This window comes from Zymoseptoria tritici, chromosome 8 (assembly GCF_000219625.1).
Source record: "Zymoseptoria tritici IPO323 chromosome 8, whole genome shotgun sequence".
Lineage (NCBI taxonomy): Eukaryota > Fungi > Ascomycota > Dothideomycetes > Mycosphaerellales > Mycosphaerellaceae > Zymoseptoria > Zymoseptoria tritici.
Window position 1 is genome coordinate 39,418 of NC_018211.1, and position 19,506 is coordinate 58,923.

The 19,506-nt window shown below is 55.0% G+C and overlaps 6 protein-coding genes across 6 annotated transcripts; 5 read left to right on the forward strand and 1 right to left on the reverse strand.

The window, feature by feature from the left end:
• Positions 1-4,163: 4,163 nt before the first annotated feature.
• MYCGRDRAFT_94872 (uncharacterized protein) lies at positions 4,164-4,721 on the forward strand (the record flags this gene model as incomplete). The annotated part of the gene is made up of 2 exons (XM_003849816.1): positions 4,164-4,256; positions 4,320-4,721. The coding sequence occupies 2 exons, from the start codon at positions 4,164-4,166 to the stop codon at positions 4,719-4,721; spliced, it is 495 nt and encodes a 164-aa protein (XP_003849864.1).
• A 3,511-nt stretch (positions 4,722-8,232) lies between these two features.
• On the forward strand, positions 8,233-10,058 carry MYCGRDRAFT_94873 (uncharacterized protein; the record flags this gene model as incomplete). Its single annotated transcript, XM_003849817.1, has 2 exons — positions 8,233-8,332; positions 8,383-10,058. 2 exons carry the CDS (start codon positions 8,233-8,235, stop codon positions 10,056-10,058), a joined length of 1,776 nt encoding a protein of 591 aa, XP_003849865.1.
• A 605-nt stretch (positions 10,059-10,663) lies between these two features.
• Positions 10,664-12,578, forward strand: MYCGRDRAFT_61156 (serine--tRNA ligase; the record flags this gene model as incomplete). The annotated part of the gene is made up of 3 exons (XM_003849818.1): positions 10,664-11,871; positions 11,934-12,156; positions 12,213-12,578. The coding sequence occupies 3 exons, from the start codon at positions 10,727-10,729 to the stop codon at positions 12,303-12,305; spliced, it is 1,461 nt and encodes a 486-aa protein (XP_003849866.1).
• Positions 12,579-12,799: 221 nt separating this feature from the next.
• Positions 12,800-15,585, forward strand: MYCGRDRAFT_74317 (uncharacterized protein; the record flags this gene model as incomplete). Its single annotated transcript, XM_003849819.1, has 3 exons — positions 12,800-14,146; positions 14,501-15,425; positions 15,484-15,585. 3 exons carry the CDS (start codon positions 12,918-12,920, stop codon positions 15,583-15,585), a joined length of 2,256 nt encoding a protein of 751 aa, XP_003849867.1.
• Positions 15,586-16,652: 1,067 nt separating this feature from the next.
• On the forward strand, positions 16,653-17,364 carry MYCGRDRAFT_16314 (uncharacterized protein; the record flags this gene model as incomplete). Its single annotated transcript, XM_003849820.1, has 2 exons — positions 16,653-17,169; positions 17,219-17,364. Coding segments are annotated over 2 exons (663 nt in total), but the record flags the coding sequence as incomplete, so codon positions are not given.
• Positions 17,365-17,750: 386 nt separating this feature from the next.
• On the reverse strand, positions 17,751-19,138 carry MYCGRDRAFT_100854 (uncharacterized protein; the record flags this gene model as incomplete). Its single annotated transcript, XM_003850503.1, has 5 exons — positions 17,751-18,071; positions 18,125-18,592; positions 18,648-18,734; positions 18,793-19,072; positions 19,125-19,138. 5 exons carry the CDS (start codon positions 19,136-19,138, stop codon positions 17,751-17,753), a joined length of 1,170 nt encoding a protein of 389 aa, XP_003850551.1.
• Between the last annotated feature and the right edge of the window lie 368 nt (positions 19,139-19,506).

Below are 19,506 nucleotides of genomic sequence, written 5' to 3' on the forward strand. Positions count from 1 at the left end.
TGAGCACCGTAGCAGGTCGAGACGGTCAACTAAGACATCTCCCGCTCACGAAGATGCCTTCCAACACCTCGACCAAGGCAAGAGGTCCCAAAAGTACCGTCCTCGCTATTCTGTTGGCGAGCAGGTGGAATGAGTATCGGTGTCATGCCGCGTTGAGACTAAGGTCACGGTGGAACCTCGCGACCTCATTGGCGGTCGATTGGCTGCCGGAGCAGCGACCTCTCACATCGAGCACTGTGCTCACGGCAGGCATATTTGTCGCGTCCAATGCTGGCAACGGATCTCATGCAGCGAACGACTGAAACTGCGAATGCTTTGGTTCAGCGCGGGAACGGGCTCGGTACGTCTCAACTTCGCTGTCCTCCTTTCCAGGACGGGCGCTGCTGTCCAGCTCTCCGGCAAACACGTAATATGGCTGCCACCGTATCCGCTACGACAACACTGCATCGAGGATACCAGGCAGTGAGCTCGTTGTCTTGGCTTGGCTGGGGTTCAACCCCCCAGCCACAGCCAGCCATTAACACAGCCAGAAGAGCCAGTGGCCAGCCAGTCCGAATGCGGTCAGCCAACAAGATACCCGAGAATATTGACTTGAAAGATGATGTCAGCAATCGCTGTTTCTCGTGCATACCACAAATTTTGATGCTAGACAACCCGATTCTGTCTGGCTCTAGCTTGCTTATCTGGCGTTGGCTTGGCTCATGCCTCGAGCCAAAGCCAGCCAACAGAAACGACACATTCTGCCAAAAGAGCCAAAACGAACCAATACCAGCCAAGCCAATAGCTAGTCAAGCCAACAAGCTCACCAGGAAGCTCGTGTATACCTTTCGGCGTCTACTACACTATCGCACCGGCGAATTGTCGTCGACACGACTTGAAAAAAGTCTCAGCATCCTTGACCTTCTCTCGGGAATGAATGCTGCTGCCGAGCTGCGTAGAGAAGACACGACATCGCTACCATCGTGTCAGCTTTGGTTATAGCGCATCGACGACGCCGGCAAGCTCGTGTGTACAATGTGGCGCCTGCTTCACTGTCGTAACCAATGGTTTGTCACCGACCCGACCGGGCAAACTGCTCTACTTCCTTGACTTTCTCTCGAGCAATGGTGCTGCTGCTGGGTCGTCCAGAAAGACGCGACCTTGTGTCAGCTTTGGCAACAGCGCATCGACGATAACATGGGCTTCGCGGTTACAATCTGGCTTCTGCAATGGCATCGCTTCGAGCAATCTGACAACGGCCCGACTCGGCCAACAACTATGGAACCTCGTCGACGCGGAGTCGTACGCTGAAGCCTTCGATTTTACGTTGCCTCGTCCTGGGCGTGCTGCTTCCGGAGTACCTGTCGTCCAGACGCACACGAGGCTGCACTGCCCGCTTGCAGGAGCCGTGGCAGAAGAAAGGCACCATTTCCAACTGCAAACCCATGCAGCAACCCGCACGAAGCTGGATATTCTTCCGCTTATCCCGATGGTCCTTTCTCTCAGCGTACAGCGGTCGTGCTTCAAGCACAACGTGTAAGTGTCCATCCTGCTCTCCGGCGCTTTTACAGGCTTGGTCCCCACACCTCTCTGAGCTCATACCAGCTGCTCGTATACAGCATGCTTCACCTGGCTTGATCTTCCGTGGCTGCTGCGCTGCATGCAACCAGATTCCGATCATGCGCTCGCCTGCTCGGACTACCAACGCGAGGATCTATGCTCTTGCCTTCGACGCCACTTCGGGCGTTGTCCATGCCACGAATCCTGCCAGTCCCGTGATCTTGCAGTCTTCGAGCTTCGGAATCCAGGAGACCTCCTTCCTTTCGATGTTTCATCAAGCATTGTCCTTACCCTGCACGCAGTGCTGTTGCATGGTCTTGACCTCTTGAACGCCTGCAGCCGTCTTTTCCTTCGAGGTCTCCTTCTTCCATAACTCCTTCGATTTTCATGCCCTCCACCCTGTGCTGTTACAGATCTCCGAGCTCCTGGCATCCAACAGACGTCCTTCCCTTCGGCATGGCATGCGGCCTCGGCGCTGCCCTGCACGCCGTGCTGTTGTATATCTCCGATTTCCTGAAACTCCAACAGACGCTCTTTTCTTCGATACCTCATTCGATCTTCTCCCTGCTCTGCTTCATGTGTCGTCCCGGGCTTTCGATCTCTTGGAACTCGACAGACGTCCTCTTCGATTTCCACTCGAGCTTCTTCATGCTCTGCATTCTGTGTCGTTGCTGGACTTCAATTCTCGGAATGCAGCAGCAGGCCTTTCCATCGATGTCCCTTCCGGCCTTGTCCTGGCCCCGCATCTTCCCGTGCTATGGCTGGTCCCCGACCTCTTCAACGTCCGCAACCGGATTGCTCTCTGGATACCTCCGACTTTGTCCATGTCCTGCGGCTCGCGCTGTGTCAAGCCCTCGAGCTCTCGGACCGCGGCAGCCTTTCCTTTTTTCATGAACCCAATTCGACCTGGTATTTGTCCTGCATCCTGTGCTGTTGCAAATCCTCGAGTTATCGGAACTCTGGTGGTGTTCTTCTTCGATCTGTCGTCCAGCCTTGCCTCTGCCCTGTCCCTCGTACTCTTGCAAGTTCTCGGCCTCTTGAACCTCAACAGCTGTCCTGCTCTTCGACGTTGCCTCCGACTGTGTCCATACCCTGCATCCTGTGCTCTTGCTATCCCTAGCGGCGTCAAGCAGGCCCTGCTCCCTCCATTCTACCATCCGGCCTGATTCATGCTGTTTGCGCCGTGCTGGTGCAGATCCTCGGCCTCTTGGGTTTCGCAGACGTTGCTGCCTTTGCTGCGAGTGTGGGTGCCGGAGCGTCGACGCGATGGGGGCGATTGTCCTGTGGACTTGAGACTGCTGCTCCGTCAGCTTTCCTCCCATCTTGGCCCTACCAGCTCTCGGTGTCTTGGAGTTCAGCAGACGTTGCTGCTTTTGCTGCACACTCCGGGGCCGCCGCTGCGTTAAGATGTGGGCGAGTGCTTGACACCGCTTCTTCGTCAGCTTTCTTACCGTCTGAGTGTTGCCGGGTGTTGGTTTCATGGAGCTTCGCAGACGTTGTTGCCTTTGCTGCGAGCATATGAGCCGTTGGTGCGGCCCTCGATATTGACGAATGTCTTGTGGGCTGGAGACCGGGGTCTTCGTCGGCATTGCTACCATCAGAGTCTTGTTGGCTATCGGTCTCTTTGGAGCAGGCATTGCTGCTTCTGCTGCAGGCTCAGGGGCGGTTGCCACGCTGAGATATGGGCGAGTGCTTCACGCGCTTGTTCGTCAGCTTCCCTACCATCGGTATCTCGCCATCTTGCAGGCTCTCAGCGTCTTGGTATTGAGCAGACGTTGCTGCTTTCGCTGCAGGCTCAAGGGTCGTTGCCGCGCCTGGATATGGCCAACTGTCATGTGGGTCCGACACCGCTTCTTCGTCTCTGCGGCGTTCCTACGGTCCTACCATCAGCATCTTGCAGGCTCTCGGTCCTTGAAACTGAGCACGCGTCGCTGCGCTGCGAGCGTGGGTGCCATTGCCGCGCCTAGATGAGGTCGAGTGTCTCGTGGGCTTGACACCGCTTCTTCGTGAGCTTTCCTGCCATCCGTATCTTGCCTGGTGCCAGTTCTACGTCTCTTGAAGTTCATTAGACATTGCTGCCTCCGGTGCGGGTATGCTGCGTTGCCCCTAGATGTAGGCGAGTGTATTATGGGCTCAGGGGCGTCTTCGTCAGCTTCCCTACTATCTGCTACTCTGTGGGACACGTTCGCCGGAGTTTTGCTCGGCCTACGCGTATCACAATCAGGACGGACACGGTAAAGGGATCACGATATTGGAGACGGTACCACTTCCATCAAAACAACCATCGACGCCAGCAGAACCACCCCCTACAGCACAACGACCCCTTCGCCATAAGAACATACTGGAAGCTTTCTCAGGGTATTGTACAAGTCCAGCAATCAAGAAACGTCTTCTGATTGACTCCGAGAGCTACCCCTCGAGTGAAAGCCGCTGGAAAGGCGCGTGCTTGCGGGAGGGAAACGGAAAGCTCTTCGCCGCACAAAAAGCCCGCTTTGTTCCAACGAATTCCATCTTCCTTCGATCATCAACCACCTTTCGAAACATCACAAACATCCACAACATCCATCCATCCACAACATCAGTCAACCTACACCATCAACATACATCATCCTATCACCGCAACCATGTCCTACAACTACCAGATCGCCAAGGACGCCATCTCCCAGCCCGAGAAGGACCGCGCCTTCTGCATCTTTCTAAACACGACCAACGGCGTGGTAAGTGACCTTCTTCTTACTTCCATCCTTCTTCTTGCGCTTTTCCGCTGACAACATAACTAGACGAACTGGGAGAAGGCCACCACGGACTTCAAGTCTGCCTCGGTGGACAGCATGAAGGTCTCGTGGCGCAATACGCTCAAGAAGATTGAGAAGGCCGGTGGAAAGCTCGACGGCGGCGACACCTCCACCACTCCCGCCACCCCGAAGTCCTCCGCGAAGAAGCGCAAGGTGAAGGAGGAGGACTCTGCCAACGACGGCGAGGACGTCGCTCCAACTACGCCAGCCCCAAAGAAGCAGGGCCGCGGAAAGAAGGCTGCCGCTTCCACCATCGAGAAGAGCGACGATGGCGAGTACGTCGAGGCCGGAGTGCCAAAGACGCCGGCCCCGAAGAAGCGTACCGCGCGCAAGACGGTCATCAAGGCGGAGAACATGGACGACGTCGAGGGCGCTGACGACGAGTAACGGCATCACCACAGCACGTTTCACATCACATCTTGAGGCAGATGCGCCTCGGTCTTGTGCCAGAGCGTAGCCCAAGTACATTGGCGTTTGGATTTGAGCGATTACGACACGGGAGATCAATTCAAGATTGATCAACACTTCTTCTTCCTGTCTCATTCGTGATATGTTGTGACCATGCGTATGTCACTCCTTCTCAGTCCTTCATCATGTAGTAAAGCCGTGAAGTGTCCTTTCTCAATGGCCCACAGACTGCACAAGCAGGTAGAGTAGCAGAGCCTTGATCCATACCCGTAGACGAAGCGTCAAATCACTGCCTCAACTCATACTGTCAATTCCACAAGCGTCCTGACTCCACCGAGTCTTCAAAGCCTACCACGATCGTTCTCGTACAGTCCAGCCGTCAGCAAACTTACAGACCCACATCGCTGTCCGTACGCTGTTGAGAGCAACTAACCCGCTTGACAAACTCGCAATCCCCCTGACGACAAAGCCATGTGCATCCATCGATCGTCGCGAAAGCAACACACGCCATTGACCACGACCACGACCTCCATACGCAGTCAGCGACCATCGCAGTCCACGCTCGCACGCGTAGAACGACTCCGCTGTCGCCTCCTTCGTCCTCCTCATCGCTCCACCATCGATCACAACGTACGAATGCCTTCGAAAACCATCGTGGTCTATCCTCGCACGCGTAGGACGACTCCGCTGTCGTCTTATCTCTCCTCCTCGCACTACCATCATACGAACACGGCCTCCGACCGACGACCGATACGCGCCCTCGAGGCAGTGCTTCCCCTTCTTCGAACCCACGACCGACTGCAAAGAGCACATGGGCCTGGAGAAGAGCAAGGAACAAGCAACAGAATGCTAGGAGTAGCAGGAGGCTGAGAAGCTTCAGGAGGACTGGGCGAGGAAGGAACGGACAACGAGGGAGCAGGAGAAGGAAGGAACGATACCACATGATGATACGGAGGGAAGGACATGCACAACAAGAGTAGAAGCAGCAGCCAACCCCTTACATACCACAGCAGACTCATACTGTTGCGTCGTATTATCGGCGGAGGAGATGAGACGGACCATCGTCGAGGTAGTAAGGAGCAGGAGGAAGCAGGAGAAGAAAGAAACGATACAAAAGGTCAATGGGAAGGAGCGAGACCATACACAATAAGTGGAGACGCAGCAATCATGCCACTGCATACCACTGCAGACTCGCGCTGTTGAGGCGCGTCCTCGAAAGAGCAGAGTAGGTACATCGTGGACGATGGAGAAAGGAAGGAGGGGACAGCAGGAAAAGGAAGGAACGGTACAAAAGGACAGCATGAAAGAGTAAGGACATACACAACAAGAGGTGATGCAGCAGCCAACCCTTTGCATACCGCGACAGACTGTGACTGTCGAGTCGCGTCTTCGGACGAGGAGACTAGGTAGAACACAACGGAAGAAGCCAGAGAGCTGAGCACGAGAGCGGGAGTCTCTGAGCCATCATACTGGAGGAATTGGTACAGGAATGAGCGATCAAGGAAGATGAACAGATCAGGAGAAGCCAATACATACCATACACAATGAAAGCATTGCATACCACGATGTCTAAAGCACGCCTCAGACTGTTGAGACGCGTCCTTGGAGAAGAAGACCAGGTAGCTGAGAACGATAGGAATTGGAGGACTGAGCGCGGAAGTCTGACTTCGAAAGGGAACGATATTAGAGGAATAGGAGTAGCCAGAAGAGAGAAGAAGGAACAGTGAGCGATCGGAAGTAGGCGATGACAGGAGGCTAATAAGGGAATAAGGACATACAGAAGTGGAGGAGGATTGAGATTTGAAGCACTGGATACCACGAGGAGAAGAGCACGCTGCAGGCTGTTGAGGCGCGTCTTCGAAGGAGAAGAGTTGGTAGATTGCAACGGTAGAAGCCAGAGGGCTGGGCCTGAGGGTAGACGATACTAGCGACACCAGAGTAGGAAGAAGAGAAGGATTGAAACAAGGAGAGACTGGACATGCGATGACAGAGACCACGCAAAGAAGGAAGGCCATACACAAGAAGAAGAGGAGCAGGTTTCAAAGCCTTGGAAATCACGATGACGGGAGCATATCTTTCAGGAGTATCTCCGAGGGATGAGCTCTTGTTGGATACAATGACAGGAATGAAGGAGCTAAGCACGAAGACGCGGGAATGCAAGAGAAGCATACTGGAAGAAAGTGGAAGAGCCGAGGAGAGCAGCTATTCGCATGGTGCAACGTTGTCGACCAGAGAGACAGTTCAAGCTTTGGACGAGGCAAGAGCAGCAATACAGGACACACGAAAGAGGCGGATATACTTGACAGCGAGGCCTACTGGAGGCACTTGCAGGAAGAGCGTGGTCGAAGGGTCAGACAAGGTCGACGCAGAGCACAAAGGAGATGGTCATACTCACCTTGGAAGCATACACGTTCAAGAAGAGCATCGCAAATTGAAGTGACTACGTCGATGGACGGTTGTTGTTCCCTCCACCGGCAACGGAAGAAGAAAGAGCGGACTACAAAGCTCATCTGGGACGGCAAGAGCAGCGATATGAGGCAGGGACATTGGTCAGAGAGGCTGGAGAACGGACATTGGAGGCCTGTATTTGTGGGAGGTCTCGGAGATGGTACGAGAGCATGCTGCAAAAGCGCAAGAGCAAGGAAGAGACAAGAGATCGCGGCGGCGGCATACACATACCTTGAACGAAAGTTCCGCTTCGTAGATGGATGTGGAGGACTCAATGCCTGCAGAACCACCTCGCGCTTGAGCAGCCTTCCCACCATGCGTGATTCCAGTCTTGACATTGGTCAAGCTCTTCGAAACGCGAAGGAGTCTTGTCGGCGCGTAGTGCTGTTGTTGGTCAATGCTGTTCTCGCGTCAGCATGGCCACGGAGACCTTGGACGGCAACAAGCCTCCCTCTTGCGGCCATATCTTCCTCGCCGCGAGTTGTGGCAGAAAGACGGCATTGTAGACGTACCAATGTCGGTCATATTCTCTCTGCCTTCGCAAGTAGACTGTTTGTGTCTCTACGGAGTTCTCGTTCTATTGCATCAGCGCAGCAAACGTCATGCTCTCGTCCATACAACATACCTCACGCGTTCCACATCCCTCATCGCCGTGTACATCGTCCGTCTCCATGCCGTCGTGAACCCCTCCTCCATTGCCATACAGCACCGCGTGTAGACCTTCCTCCTGCAGCCATTGGCTCGTTCCCCGTACACCTCGAGCACGTGCGAACCCCACCTTGGTCGAAGAACCCTGCTATACCGTGCCCCTCTGTCCGCATTCGGCGTTGTATTGTGATAGCGGAGCTCTCTGCTTCACTCTTTTCACCTCGTCTGTCACATGCTGCCGCCGTCTCCGCCGCGGAGAGCTGCAAGGCGGCAGGTCCAAGCTCCAATGGATCTATAATATCTTCAGCCTTCCACCAAGCTTGCTCTTCCACCTCAACCTTCATCACCAACAACAATGACCAACACCAACAGACAACCAACCGCTCATACCACCATGGGCAACAAGATCTCTCGCAACAAGGACGTGATGGGACCACCCAAGGGCACTCTCCACCGCCGCTCATCCAAGGGCCGCAAGCTCGTCCGTTGGGATCGTACGTTCGACTCATCCCTCCTTCGTCGACACATACTGACTCGACTCTAGCCAGCAAGGACCAGTACCTTCTCCTGTCCATCGAGGCCCAGTGTCTCGAAGATGGTATTCAATTGCCCTGGGAGAAAATCGCCAAGCGTCTCGCTCCACACCTGAGTGGCCAAGGCGTGAAGCAGCACCTTCACAAGCTCCACCAGGCTCGCGAAGCCGCAGGCGAGCCCGTTCCAGTCAAGAGTCACCGCGATAACCGCGGCGCTAGCCGCGCAGCTCGCGAGGACCAGCCTGAGGTCGCGATCAAGGTGGAGGACGATGAAGATGATGACGACGATGAGGAGATTTCGGTCCAGCAGGCCAAGGTTCCTCGCAAGCGCTCCTCTCTTCTCGCGTACAAGCCGCAGCCTCCGCAGTCCGCGCAGACCGGCTCCTCCGCTTCGACCAAGAGCAGCAAGCGCGCAGAGTTGACCGGCAACCGTTTCATCGATCAAGAGGCTGCCTCGGCCGCGAAGAAGTCCAAGAAGTCGAAGAAGAGCAAGGCTGCCAGCCCAGCTTCCAGCACCACCGGCAGCGACATCTCCACCTTCACGTCCGGCAAGAAGTCCCGCCACCGCCCATCCAACTTCATCATCACTCCCGAGTCCACCGCGGCGTACTACGGTATTCCAGTTGGCGCTCCGATTCCCGAGTGGGCTCGGAAGGCTGACGAGGAGGCTGCCGTCAAGCGTCAACTTCGCGAGGGGCCGGCCAAGAACTACCGCGAAGTCTTGGAGGAGGAGCAGGAGGTCGAGGATGAAGGCAACGACAGCGACGAGGACATCGAGGTGACGGAGATGGAGAAGCAGGATCGCGGCCAGGAGACTTCTTCCGGCGATCGTGTCGTTTCGTACAACGAGAACTTCAACCCGTACCTCGGTGAGAACCTCCGCGTCGATGCTGCAATGCGCATGCCAGGCTACAACAACCACGGCATGAGCGATCAGGATTCGTTCAGCTTCCCCGGCGGTTCGGAGTTGGCCGGTCACAACTTCCCTGGTCAGAGTTTCTCCGCTCAGAACTTTTCGGGCGGTCAAGACTTCTCCAACGGTCCGGGTTTCGCCAACGCCCAGAACTACTCCGGCATCCAGGACTTTGGCCGCGGTTCCACTTACGCCATGAGCTTCTCCGGTGAGGGTCTTGGCGCGTACGGCCACGATCAGGCTTCGCTCAGCAACTCCACCGTCAGCACCAGCATTCTGGATCCACTTCCGAGCAGCATGACCAACAACAACAACGGCGGTAACAGCTTCCACAACAGCTTCGACGGCGAAGACATTGCCGTCATGAGCAACCAGAGCGGCTCCAACAACAACTCCCGCAGCAACAGCCAGACCGGTCTCACCACCATGCAGCAGGTCAACGACTTCGCTCCGATGCAGATCGACCAGACTCCTCTCATGCAGAACATGTCTTTCAGCCCGGCTCCCACCACCCCGTTCGCTCCGATGCAGCCTGGCACTCCCGCTTCCTTCCTCCACTCCGTCTACGGTATCGGCTCTCCCAACCTCGGCGGCAACTCCTTCAACATCGGTGGAGGTGCGGCTCACATTGGCGGTGCGTCTTCAAGCTTCGGTGGCGGTGTGTCTCCGGACCTCATCACTCCATTGAGCAACGGGCAGATGGACTTCGATTTGAACGAGATGGCGGGCAACAGCGGCATCTTCGGCGACGACATGTTCGGCGACACTTTTTGAGGAAGGATGTGAAATGATTCCAACTTGGAAGCTCCGGCTTCTGGAATGCAATACCCAGGTGAGCCAGGCAGGTCGTTGCTCTTGACGCAAGAGTGACTGATGCGATGGCTTCAAACGAAGCAAACGACGTCTTGGACAAAAGCGAGCGACACCATGGCTTCAACAGAAGCGACACACACACGACTTGAAAAGGTTTGAATGATGACTTGGATCATCCGTCATCATTGGGTTCCGAGGTAGATCTTCTGGACTGTATGTTGAATAGAAATTCAAGCATTCAATCATGTTCATGTTGTTCTTTCAGTGAGGTCGAGTATTGTGTGCAGTGAACGAGGCGGTGAGATTGATGCATGACAGGAGGAATGGCAATGTGACCAGGTAGATTGTGACAGATCATAGTCGATGAACATGTGTGAAAGGAGATCGGAGGAAGAGGTGAGGTCAATAGAGCGAGACCCCGAGTTGCGGCCTCAGGCCAACACTTTCTCAAAAATGTGCCCGCATTGGAAGTTGGGAAACTGTCCAGCGGAAGCTCGACTCACGACCCAAACTCTTGACTCATTGCGAGTTTCTTTTCCTTGATCAAAACAACACCTGCGCCTGGACAATAACACGCCCTCAGTGCCAACCCGCCTCACCTCACATCCTCCGTCAAACCTCACTCCATCATGCTCGACATCAACGACTTCATCAAGGAACGCGGCGGTGACCCGGCCAAAATCAAGGAATCGCAGCGTCGCCGCCATGCACCGGAAGAGGTCGTAGACGAGGTCATCGCATTATTCGAGGACCACCGCAAAACTCACTATGCCGCCGCAACGGAGATGGGAGCCAAGCTCAACAAGGTGCAAAAGGACATGGGCCTGAACAAGAAGAACAAGGGCGATCCGGAAGAGTTCAAGGAGTTGCAGAAGCAAAAGAAGGACTTGGAGGATGAGAAGAAGGGCCTGGAGGAGTTGGCCGCACAAAAGCAGAAGGAACTGTTGAAGAAGGCGAAGAGCATTGGAAACTACGTTCACGTATCTGTACCAGTTTCGGACAATGAGGACCAGAACGCACTTGTTCGAGACTGGGCACCAGAGGGCGTCGCGGTGGAGAAGAAGGACTGTCTGTCACATCACGAAGTGCTCACGCGGATAGATGGATACGATCCGGAGCGTGGTGTGAAGATTGTCGGCCACCGCGGATACTGCCTGACAGGGTACGGTCTCTTCCTCAACCTTGCTCTTGTGAACTATGGCCTCGAATTCCTCTTCAACAAAGGCTACAAGCCGAATCAGCCACCCTTCATGATGCTGCGGGAAGCCATGGCCAAGACCGCTCAACTGGAGCAGTTCGACGAGGAGCTGTACAAGGTGACCGAGAAGGAGAACGACCCGGCCAGCGACAAGTACCTCATCGCAACCTCAGAACAGCCCATCTCTGCTCTGCACGAAGGCGAGTGGCTGAACAAGGAAGATCTGCCCATCAAGTACGCTGGCTACTCGACCTGCTTCCGAAAGGAAGCTGGCTCACACGGCAAGGATGCGTGGGGCATCTTCCGCGTGCATCAATTTGAGAAGATCGAGCAATTCGTCTTCTGCAAGCCAGAGGACAGCTGGGAGCACTTTGACGGCATGATCAACACTTCGGAGGAGTTCTACAAGAGCTTGAAGATCCCGTACAGAGTTGTTGCCATCGTTTCTGGCGCGCTCAACAACGCCGCGGCCAAGAAGTACGATCTCGAGGCATGGTTTCCATTCCAGGGCGAGTACAAGGAGCTGGTGTCATGCTCGAACTGCACCGACTATCAGACGAGGGAGCTTGAAATCAGGTAGGCATCGGAATCGTGTGAGCATGACCGTCGGAACCCATGACAGCTGACAATATGGACAGATTCGGTCAGAAGAAATTGACCGACACACAAAAGACATATGTTCACGCCCTCAACTCGACACTCTGTGCGACCGAGCGCGCGCTTTGCTGTGTTTTGGAGAATTACCAACGTGAAGACGGTATCGAGGTGCCCGAGGTGTTGCGGAAGTACATACCTGGTCAACCCGAGTTCTTGCCATATGTCAAGGAGCTGCCGAAGGACTCGACCAGCTTGAAGGCAAAGGTACGTGCTCACCTATTTTCGGACGTGGCTCAATTTGGGTGCTGACCAAATTTCAGGGCAAGGTTGAAGGCAAGGCCGCTCCCAAACTTCCGAAGGAGGGCGAGGTTGTTGAGCGACCAAAGCACAAGGCGGAGGAGGTCAAGTCATGAACCAGTCGGGTGCAGTCTTGAAATGTGTGCATGACCGACGCCGATGAAGAGTAACGCTCAGCCGTCGCTTTCACCAGAGAGGAGGATTACGGCGAGCATTTGTTGACAGACGGACTGATGCATGCGGCATTTGTCGAGCAAGCTGCGTAGCAGGATGGTCATGTACTTTGCCGCCGGTCCCAGTCATCCAGCCAGTCGAGCTGAGAGACGGAAACGATTCAACGCAGCCATAGCAGATGAAGCATGCAGACATATGCTGCTATCCGACCATCGCTCCTTCGGGTCACCGTTCCCATTTCATGATGCTATATCCCTTCTCTGCAGTGACTCTAGATGCGCTGCTCGAAGCCAGACTTTGTCGAGTATGCCACCTTGACTTGTCCGCGACGAAGGCATAAGTTCTGCCTGAGGCATCATAGCTGGAGCGTCGTTCCTGCCCCATCGTCGGCTCCAAACATTGATCTTGTTCACGCTCACACACTTATACTACTGGTAATACCTCGACCTTGGATCGTTTGCTCTCGTAGTCGCATTCAATACTGCCATGTTTCCGCCCTTTCGATAACCCACAAGCGCGTGATACCGCGACCTACCAACAAAACACCCACCACCATGGACGATCTATTGGGCGAAGACTGGCAGAAGCCATCTAAACAAACATCTGCGTCTACGTACAACACATATACGTCGCCGACACTGAATCCGACCTCCGCTGCCACAAGCTTCGCCCCATTCCGGACCAGCCCACTGCCGGCGACGAACGTATCCGGATCATCCACACCACAGCCCATCAGTCGCCCGTCCAGCACTCTGAATGGCTCCACGAAGCCCGCCGACCAGTTTGGGAACCTACTGTCCTTGAAGTCTCAGAAAGCCGCGGCGGCCAACAATGTGTCCATTCAAGAGCGGCAACGACAACTCGTGGAGGAGAAGAGGCGTCAGCAGGAGCAACAGGCGCAAATGTGGGATACCTTGGGAAGCAGCAGCGGCAGAGGGACGCCACAACTGAGGACTGCTTCGCCTGCTGTGCCGCAGCATTCCGATGAGACGGAGGATGATATACTTGCTGCGTTTAACAAGGCTGCTCCGGTGGACAAGGCAAGCCATTTCCCACCTCCTTCATCCCAGCCTGTCAGTGGGAGGGGCACGCCTGCTGCTCAAGGAACTGCGACGCTGAAAGGGACGTATACGAACGATTTTGACGACGACGATGATCCGTTCGGTTTGGGATCTATGCCGAACCAGAGCAACGGACACGTTCCTTCAACCGACGACGACGATATACTTGGAGATCTGGCTAAGCCAGTCACGGAAAGGCCGCCCAGACGAGCGCCGTCGCCGGAAGTGAGAGAGCCGAGTCCACCTGTTGTCTCATCAGACTTACCGCAAAGTCGGGCTGTCGCAGAGTTGGTAGAGATGGGCTTTCCAGCAGACAATGCACAAATAGCACTCGCCGAGTCTGGTGGTAATGTACAAAGGGCAGTAGGATGGTTGCTACAACAAGCTCATGAAGAGTCAAGGCAAAAGGCCAAGGGCGAAGCGCCGCGCAGAACTCGAAGTCCGCAACAATCTGCCCGCGACCAAGAGCCGATTCCCTCATGGGCGCGACAAGAACCACGAAACGGATCTGTGCCGAAGCGAAGCGATGCCAAATCCCCATCGAATGGGGAGAAGGATCCTGCGCAGGTTGCACAGGATTTGGGAAGTAAGTTGTTCAAAGGAGCCAACTCGCTCTGGAAAGCGAGCCAGAAGCAGATGGCAAAGACGGTAGCAGAGTTTCAGCAGGATCGTGACTCCAGCCAGCCAAAGTGGATGCAGGATACGAGTGCAGACACGAGCAGGTCGAGCAGTCAGAGAAGACAAGAGAAACGACCAGCACCACGATCGCAGATTGATGTTACTGATGAGGCAGCCATGCTCGACATGCCGCGGGACAAGCCCTCGATTCCATCGAAATCTAATCCAGAGAGAACCGCGGACGCTCGACAAGACCTTCCCGAAAGACCCCTCCGACAGCCTGCGCAGCCCAAATTCGCTCAGCAAGCCCAACCTCCGCAGGACAAGCGGCCGGCAACGAAGCTCAGCCGACAAGAAGTCGAGCAGCAATCCGAGCAGGCATACATCAGCCCAGCTCGAAGGAAACGTCCGACGCCCAAACCCGAACCGCCAGCAGAGCCCGAGGTGGATCTTTTCAGCCCCGCGCCGGCCTCCAAACCTTTGCCCGCTGCCTCTGCCAAACCCAGCCCAAGATCGTCTCAACCTACATCAGTGCCAGTGCGACCAAAAGCTCCTTCCAGGGTCATCCCCAGCGTATCAGCGTCAGCATTAGCTTCCTCATCAACACATCGCAAGGCCGGCGGAGAAGCCTTCAAGCGTGGAGATTTCGCGTCCGCGCACGACTCCTACACCGCTGCTCTGACACCTCTCCCCGCCACGCATCCCATCGCCATCATCGTTCTGAGCAATCGAGCGTTGACCGCACTCAAGACTGGCGATGCAAAGACTGCTGTTGCAGACGCAGATCTTGCGCTGAGCGTGATTGGGATCAGCATGGGAGTGGGAGAGACGATCGACGTCGGTGGCGGAGAAGGCGCAAAGGATATGCGTGAGTTCTACGGAAAGGCTCTGATGCGCAAGGCTGAAGCGCTGGAGCATCTCGAGCGTTGGGGTGATGCGGCTTCTACGTGGAGGACGGCTGTTGAGGCAGGCGTTGGGGGTGCTGTGAGCTTGAAAGGAAAGGACCGGTGTGAGAAGGCTATGGCTCCAAAGCCTGTCGCTGCGCCTAAAGCAATACCCAAGAGCAAGCCTCCGGTCAAGCCTGCCGCCAAACCCGCAACTCCTTCCGCAGCCTCCGACGCCGCTGTGAAGAAACTCCGTGCCGCCAATGCCGCCGCTACACGCGAGGAGGACGAGAAGTTCGCATTGACCGATGCCGTGGACGCTCGATTGGTCGCGTGGAAAGGCGGCAAGTCGGACAATCTCCGCGCGCTATTGCAGAGTCTGGACTCTGTGCTTTGGGAAGGTGCTGGATGGAAGAAAGTCGGAATGAGCGATCTGGTGATGCCGAACAAGGTCAAGATTGTGTATATGAAGGCGATTGCTAAGGTTCATCCTGATAAGGTATGTTTTTGCAGTGAACGTTGTGCTGAGGACTTCCTTGCTGATATGTTTTGAACAGATTCCTCAGGACGCCACTGTCGAGCAGCGGATGGTGAGTGCCAGTGTTTTCAGCACGCTGAATGAAGCTTGGGATAAATTCAAGAAAGACAATGGTCTGTGAGACTTGACTTGAAATGACAGGAACGATACATTAGACGCGTATTTTTACAGCGGTGAATTGACAGACCATTATCAGTCATTTGCCAACTCCGCCTACTCTTGTCTTCTCGTCGGCCGAAGGCGGTGGTTCGGAGGTGCGGTGTTGTGGAGTTGCTTGGCTTGATGGAACGACAGACATCGCCATGTCTGCGTGTTGAGCTGCTGCTACGTTCTGCTGGCCATTGAACCGCACTCTTGCTCCTGCTGCTTTTCAGCCCGATCAATGACCGGCCACACCACCTCAGGCGTTCCATCCAGGCGTCCTGCATGAGTCAGCGACTGCGCCGATCTTACCACCCCATCTTGCACATTCAGTGAGAACCTTCCCATTACGTCGTCCATCGCACAACAACTACAAAATAGCAATGCCCCTCCTGATCTCGTCGTAGGCGCAGGACTCGCCGGCCTGGCTGTGGCTACGTACGCTCTTCCGGAGCTGCAATACTCTTGACCACACACTGACAACTTCCCAGCGGCTTAGCTCGGAAAGGCCATCAAGTCACAGTATATGAACGAAGAATCCCGGCCAAGCAAGATGAAAAGTGGCAGCGGGATTCAGCTGCAGCCGAACGTCGCTGGATTCTCGATATTTGGGGGATGATGGAGGATTTGAAGGAGGTGACGTGAGTTTGCTCGTTTTTGGGAGTGAGGATCGCGGGATTCTGATGATATGGTGTAGACACGATAATGAGATGGCGGCTGTGAGTCTTCGCTGGAAGGTGTGATGATTCCATGCTTCGAATGCTGATTTGTATCAGCTTCGTACTCATGACGGTGGTATGAATCTCCGGTGGAAGTCCAGCAGAGTCGTCATTGATAATTGTCAGGTCTCATTGCCCATCATGACTTTAGATGGAATGGTCCAGCCTGGTAGGCATTCTTGGATCAGATCCGAGTCACCGGTATGAACTCAAGACAGCACTGACCGGCCCCAGGTATGGTCTGCGAAGAGTCCTGAAAGACACCTCCCGACAGTCCGCAATCCGCTACGGTGCAGGAATCCTAGAAGGCGTGAACATCTCCACCTGTGACCAAAACATCTCCAGCATAACTCTCGACGACGGCAAAGTCATCACCTGCGATCTAATCGTAGCCGAAGACGGCTCCGGCTCCCAAATCCGCCAGGCACTCTTCCCGCAACACCACGGACGAAAAGTGCTCAACAAAACAGTCTGGCAAATCTCTCTACCATTGGATGTTGTCCGGAAAGACGACTCACTGCGCGGCCTGCTGGACGAACATCACAACGTCATCATCCTCGCTCCCGGACGAAGTATCATCGCATCCCCTTCGCCATCGCAGAATATCCACGACTTGCAATTGATCGACCACGAACATACGCTAGAGCAAGACTCTAACCCGACAGCACTGAACGAGCGAGTCTTCGACCTGGAAGGGGTCAAGAGTAGGTTCAGCGACTTCGATGCGGCGACCCGGAAAGTCATCGAGTCGGTAGAGAGCGCCTTCAAATGGAGACTAGTCGAAGTCTTCGATTTACCCTCCTGGTCGAGCGACGACGGCAAAGTGGTGATCCTAGGCGACGCTGGTAAGTCAACCTCTTCCTCCGCACGGAAATCTATCCTGACAAACTCCAGCCCACGCAATGACTCCCTACTCCGGTCAAGGAACAGCAATGGGCATCGAAGACGCAGCCGCGCTATCCGAACTTCTAGCCAACGCATCATCCGGCTCCGACCTGCGACTGTTAACAGAAAACTACGAAAACCTCCGTCGTCCCCGATGCGAGACGGTCTTGCACCTCGCCCGGGCATACGGAGCTTCCTGGTCCACCAAAGATCCAGAGCAGATCCGGCGCCGCAATGCGACTTGGAAGAGGGCGCATGAGCAGCGTCATCAGCCGGTCAGGGCGGATAGTCGGGCTCCGCCGGGCTCGCCGGCGTTTGGGCAGTGGATTGAGACTTATGATGTTTTTGAGGCGCTGCGGGAGGAATTGGGTAGGTTGAAGAGGACATCCAGAATTTGATGCCGAAAGGGTCATTTGGTATTCATGCTAATGCTGGGAAGCCAATCTATCCGGCTAAATATCGCGCAATAGGTATATGGGTATAAGCACGCCGAGATCATGTATCAAGATCTCCTCTCCTCGTTCTCCAGCGAAGGCGGAACTCACGCCATGCCCTTCTTCAAGTTGTCATACTGACTCTCCGGGTAATTCAAGACATTTGGGCTGCTTTCCAGCCTGTCAAGAGCGCGAACGGCAGTCTTGACAAGACTCTTGCTGTTGTTGCTGGTACCATTCTCGACTTTGTCGCCGTTGGCTTCCCACCACATGGTCCCTCCAAGGCCGAGTCTCTTGATGTAATTCAATTTCTCGGTCACGGCTTCCGGACTATCGAACGATACCACGGTCTGGGTCGCTGCGTCGTACGTCCAGGATGCGACGGTGTTGTTGTCGTAGAGCACTTCCGCGCCGGGGAGAGGAAGATCCTGGAGCAGTGTCAGCGAACAGAACGATCTGCTCTCGGAACGATCGACCTTACCTTATAGTCCCAAACCCCATTCTCCCACGACCCTTCACCAACCCCCGAGAACGGCTGTCCAAGACCCGCAGTCTGTTTGAACGCCCGTCCATACAGCGGCATGCCCAACAGCAGTTTCGAAGGCTTGATACCCTGCTGCAGATAATATTGAACAGCGGTGTCGGTGCTGAACGGAGTACTCTTCGGGTCGCTGAGGGAAGGGTAGAGGTTGGCCTGGTGTCCGGTTACAGAATCCCACGATCCAGCGTAGTCGTACGCCATGAGATTCCAGAAGTCGAGGAACGGATCCATTCTCGCGAGTGCCATTTTCTCGTAGTTGGAAGGGCCAGCGGGCGATGCTACGGTCAGTAGGAATTGAGGTTGTCCTGGCAGGCTGACGGTGTAATTTTGCAGGACGGCTCTGACTGTCGAGAGGAGCTCTACCAGGTTGCTGGCCTCGGTGGGATCCTTTGGATATTCCCAATCGATCTGGAGAAGTCAGCTCATCGACGCACATGCCCCAGTCATGGAGGTCCAAACGTACATCAATACCGTCGAAGCCCAGGTTCTTCAACAGCGCCACTGAGGAGTCGGCGAACTTCTGACGACCAGCAGGCGTAGCTGCAGCTTGCTGCTCAACAGTCAGTCCATCGAATCACCTTCATGAAATCCTTCACACCATATCATACCGGAAAATTGGCGCTATACGTCCATCCACCAATACTCAACAACACCTTCAAGTGTCGATTCTTCTTCTTGAGTAAATACAACTGCTTCACGCAGCCATACACATTGTTCCCCGTATCGCTCCACGAGTCTTCCGGATAGTGCTTCTCCAGATCGGCATATGTGTCGCTGAGGTAGACTTCGCCGGTTTCGGGGCGGACGTTGGCGAATGAGTAGAGGACGTGGGTGATTTTGTCTGCGGGAAGGTCTTGGGGTTGGAAGTTGCGGCCGTAGATGTCCCAGCTGGATCGGTCTGTCAGTCGATGCGATTGTGAATCATTGCCGGGTACCATACTTGGGGAAGTACATGACGGATTTGGGACCGCCGGGCGCTGCGGAATTTGTCGTTTCATTAGTATTGCTCGATGTGGACTATGCCGAAGGAACGGGAGAGAAGAGTTGGTTGCATTCATACCTCTGACATCAAGCTCATGGTCGTTGGAGCGGATCTTCGGAACTCCAGCGGAGGCTGACGCCGCGAAGACAGCAGTGACGGCGATGTACCGAAGACATTTCGCCAAGCTGAATGGGCAATGTTGAGGCATTTCGACGATGGGTAGAAGTTGATGATGAACGAGTGGAAGAAGATTGTGCCGTTAAGTGGTAACATATACTCAGCGCGCGTCGATCGCGAACAAACATGCTCGCTCCACATTCCACACTCCTGATGCGGCGGA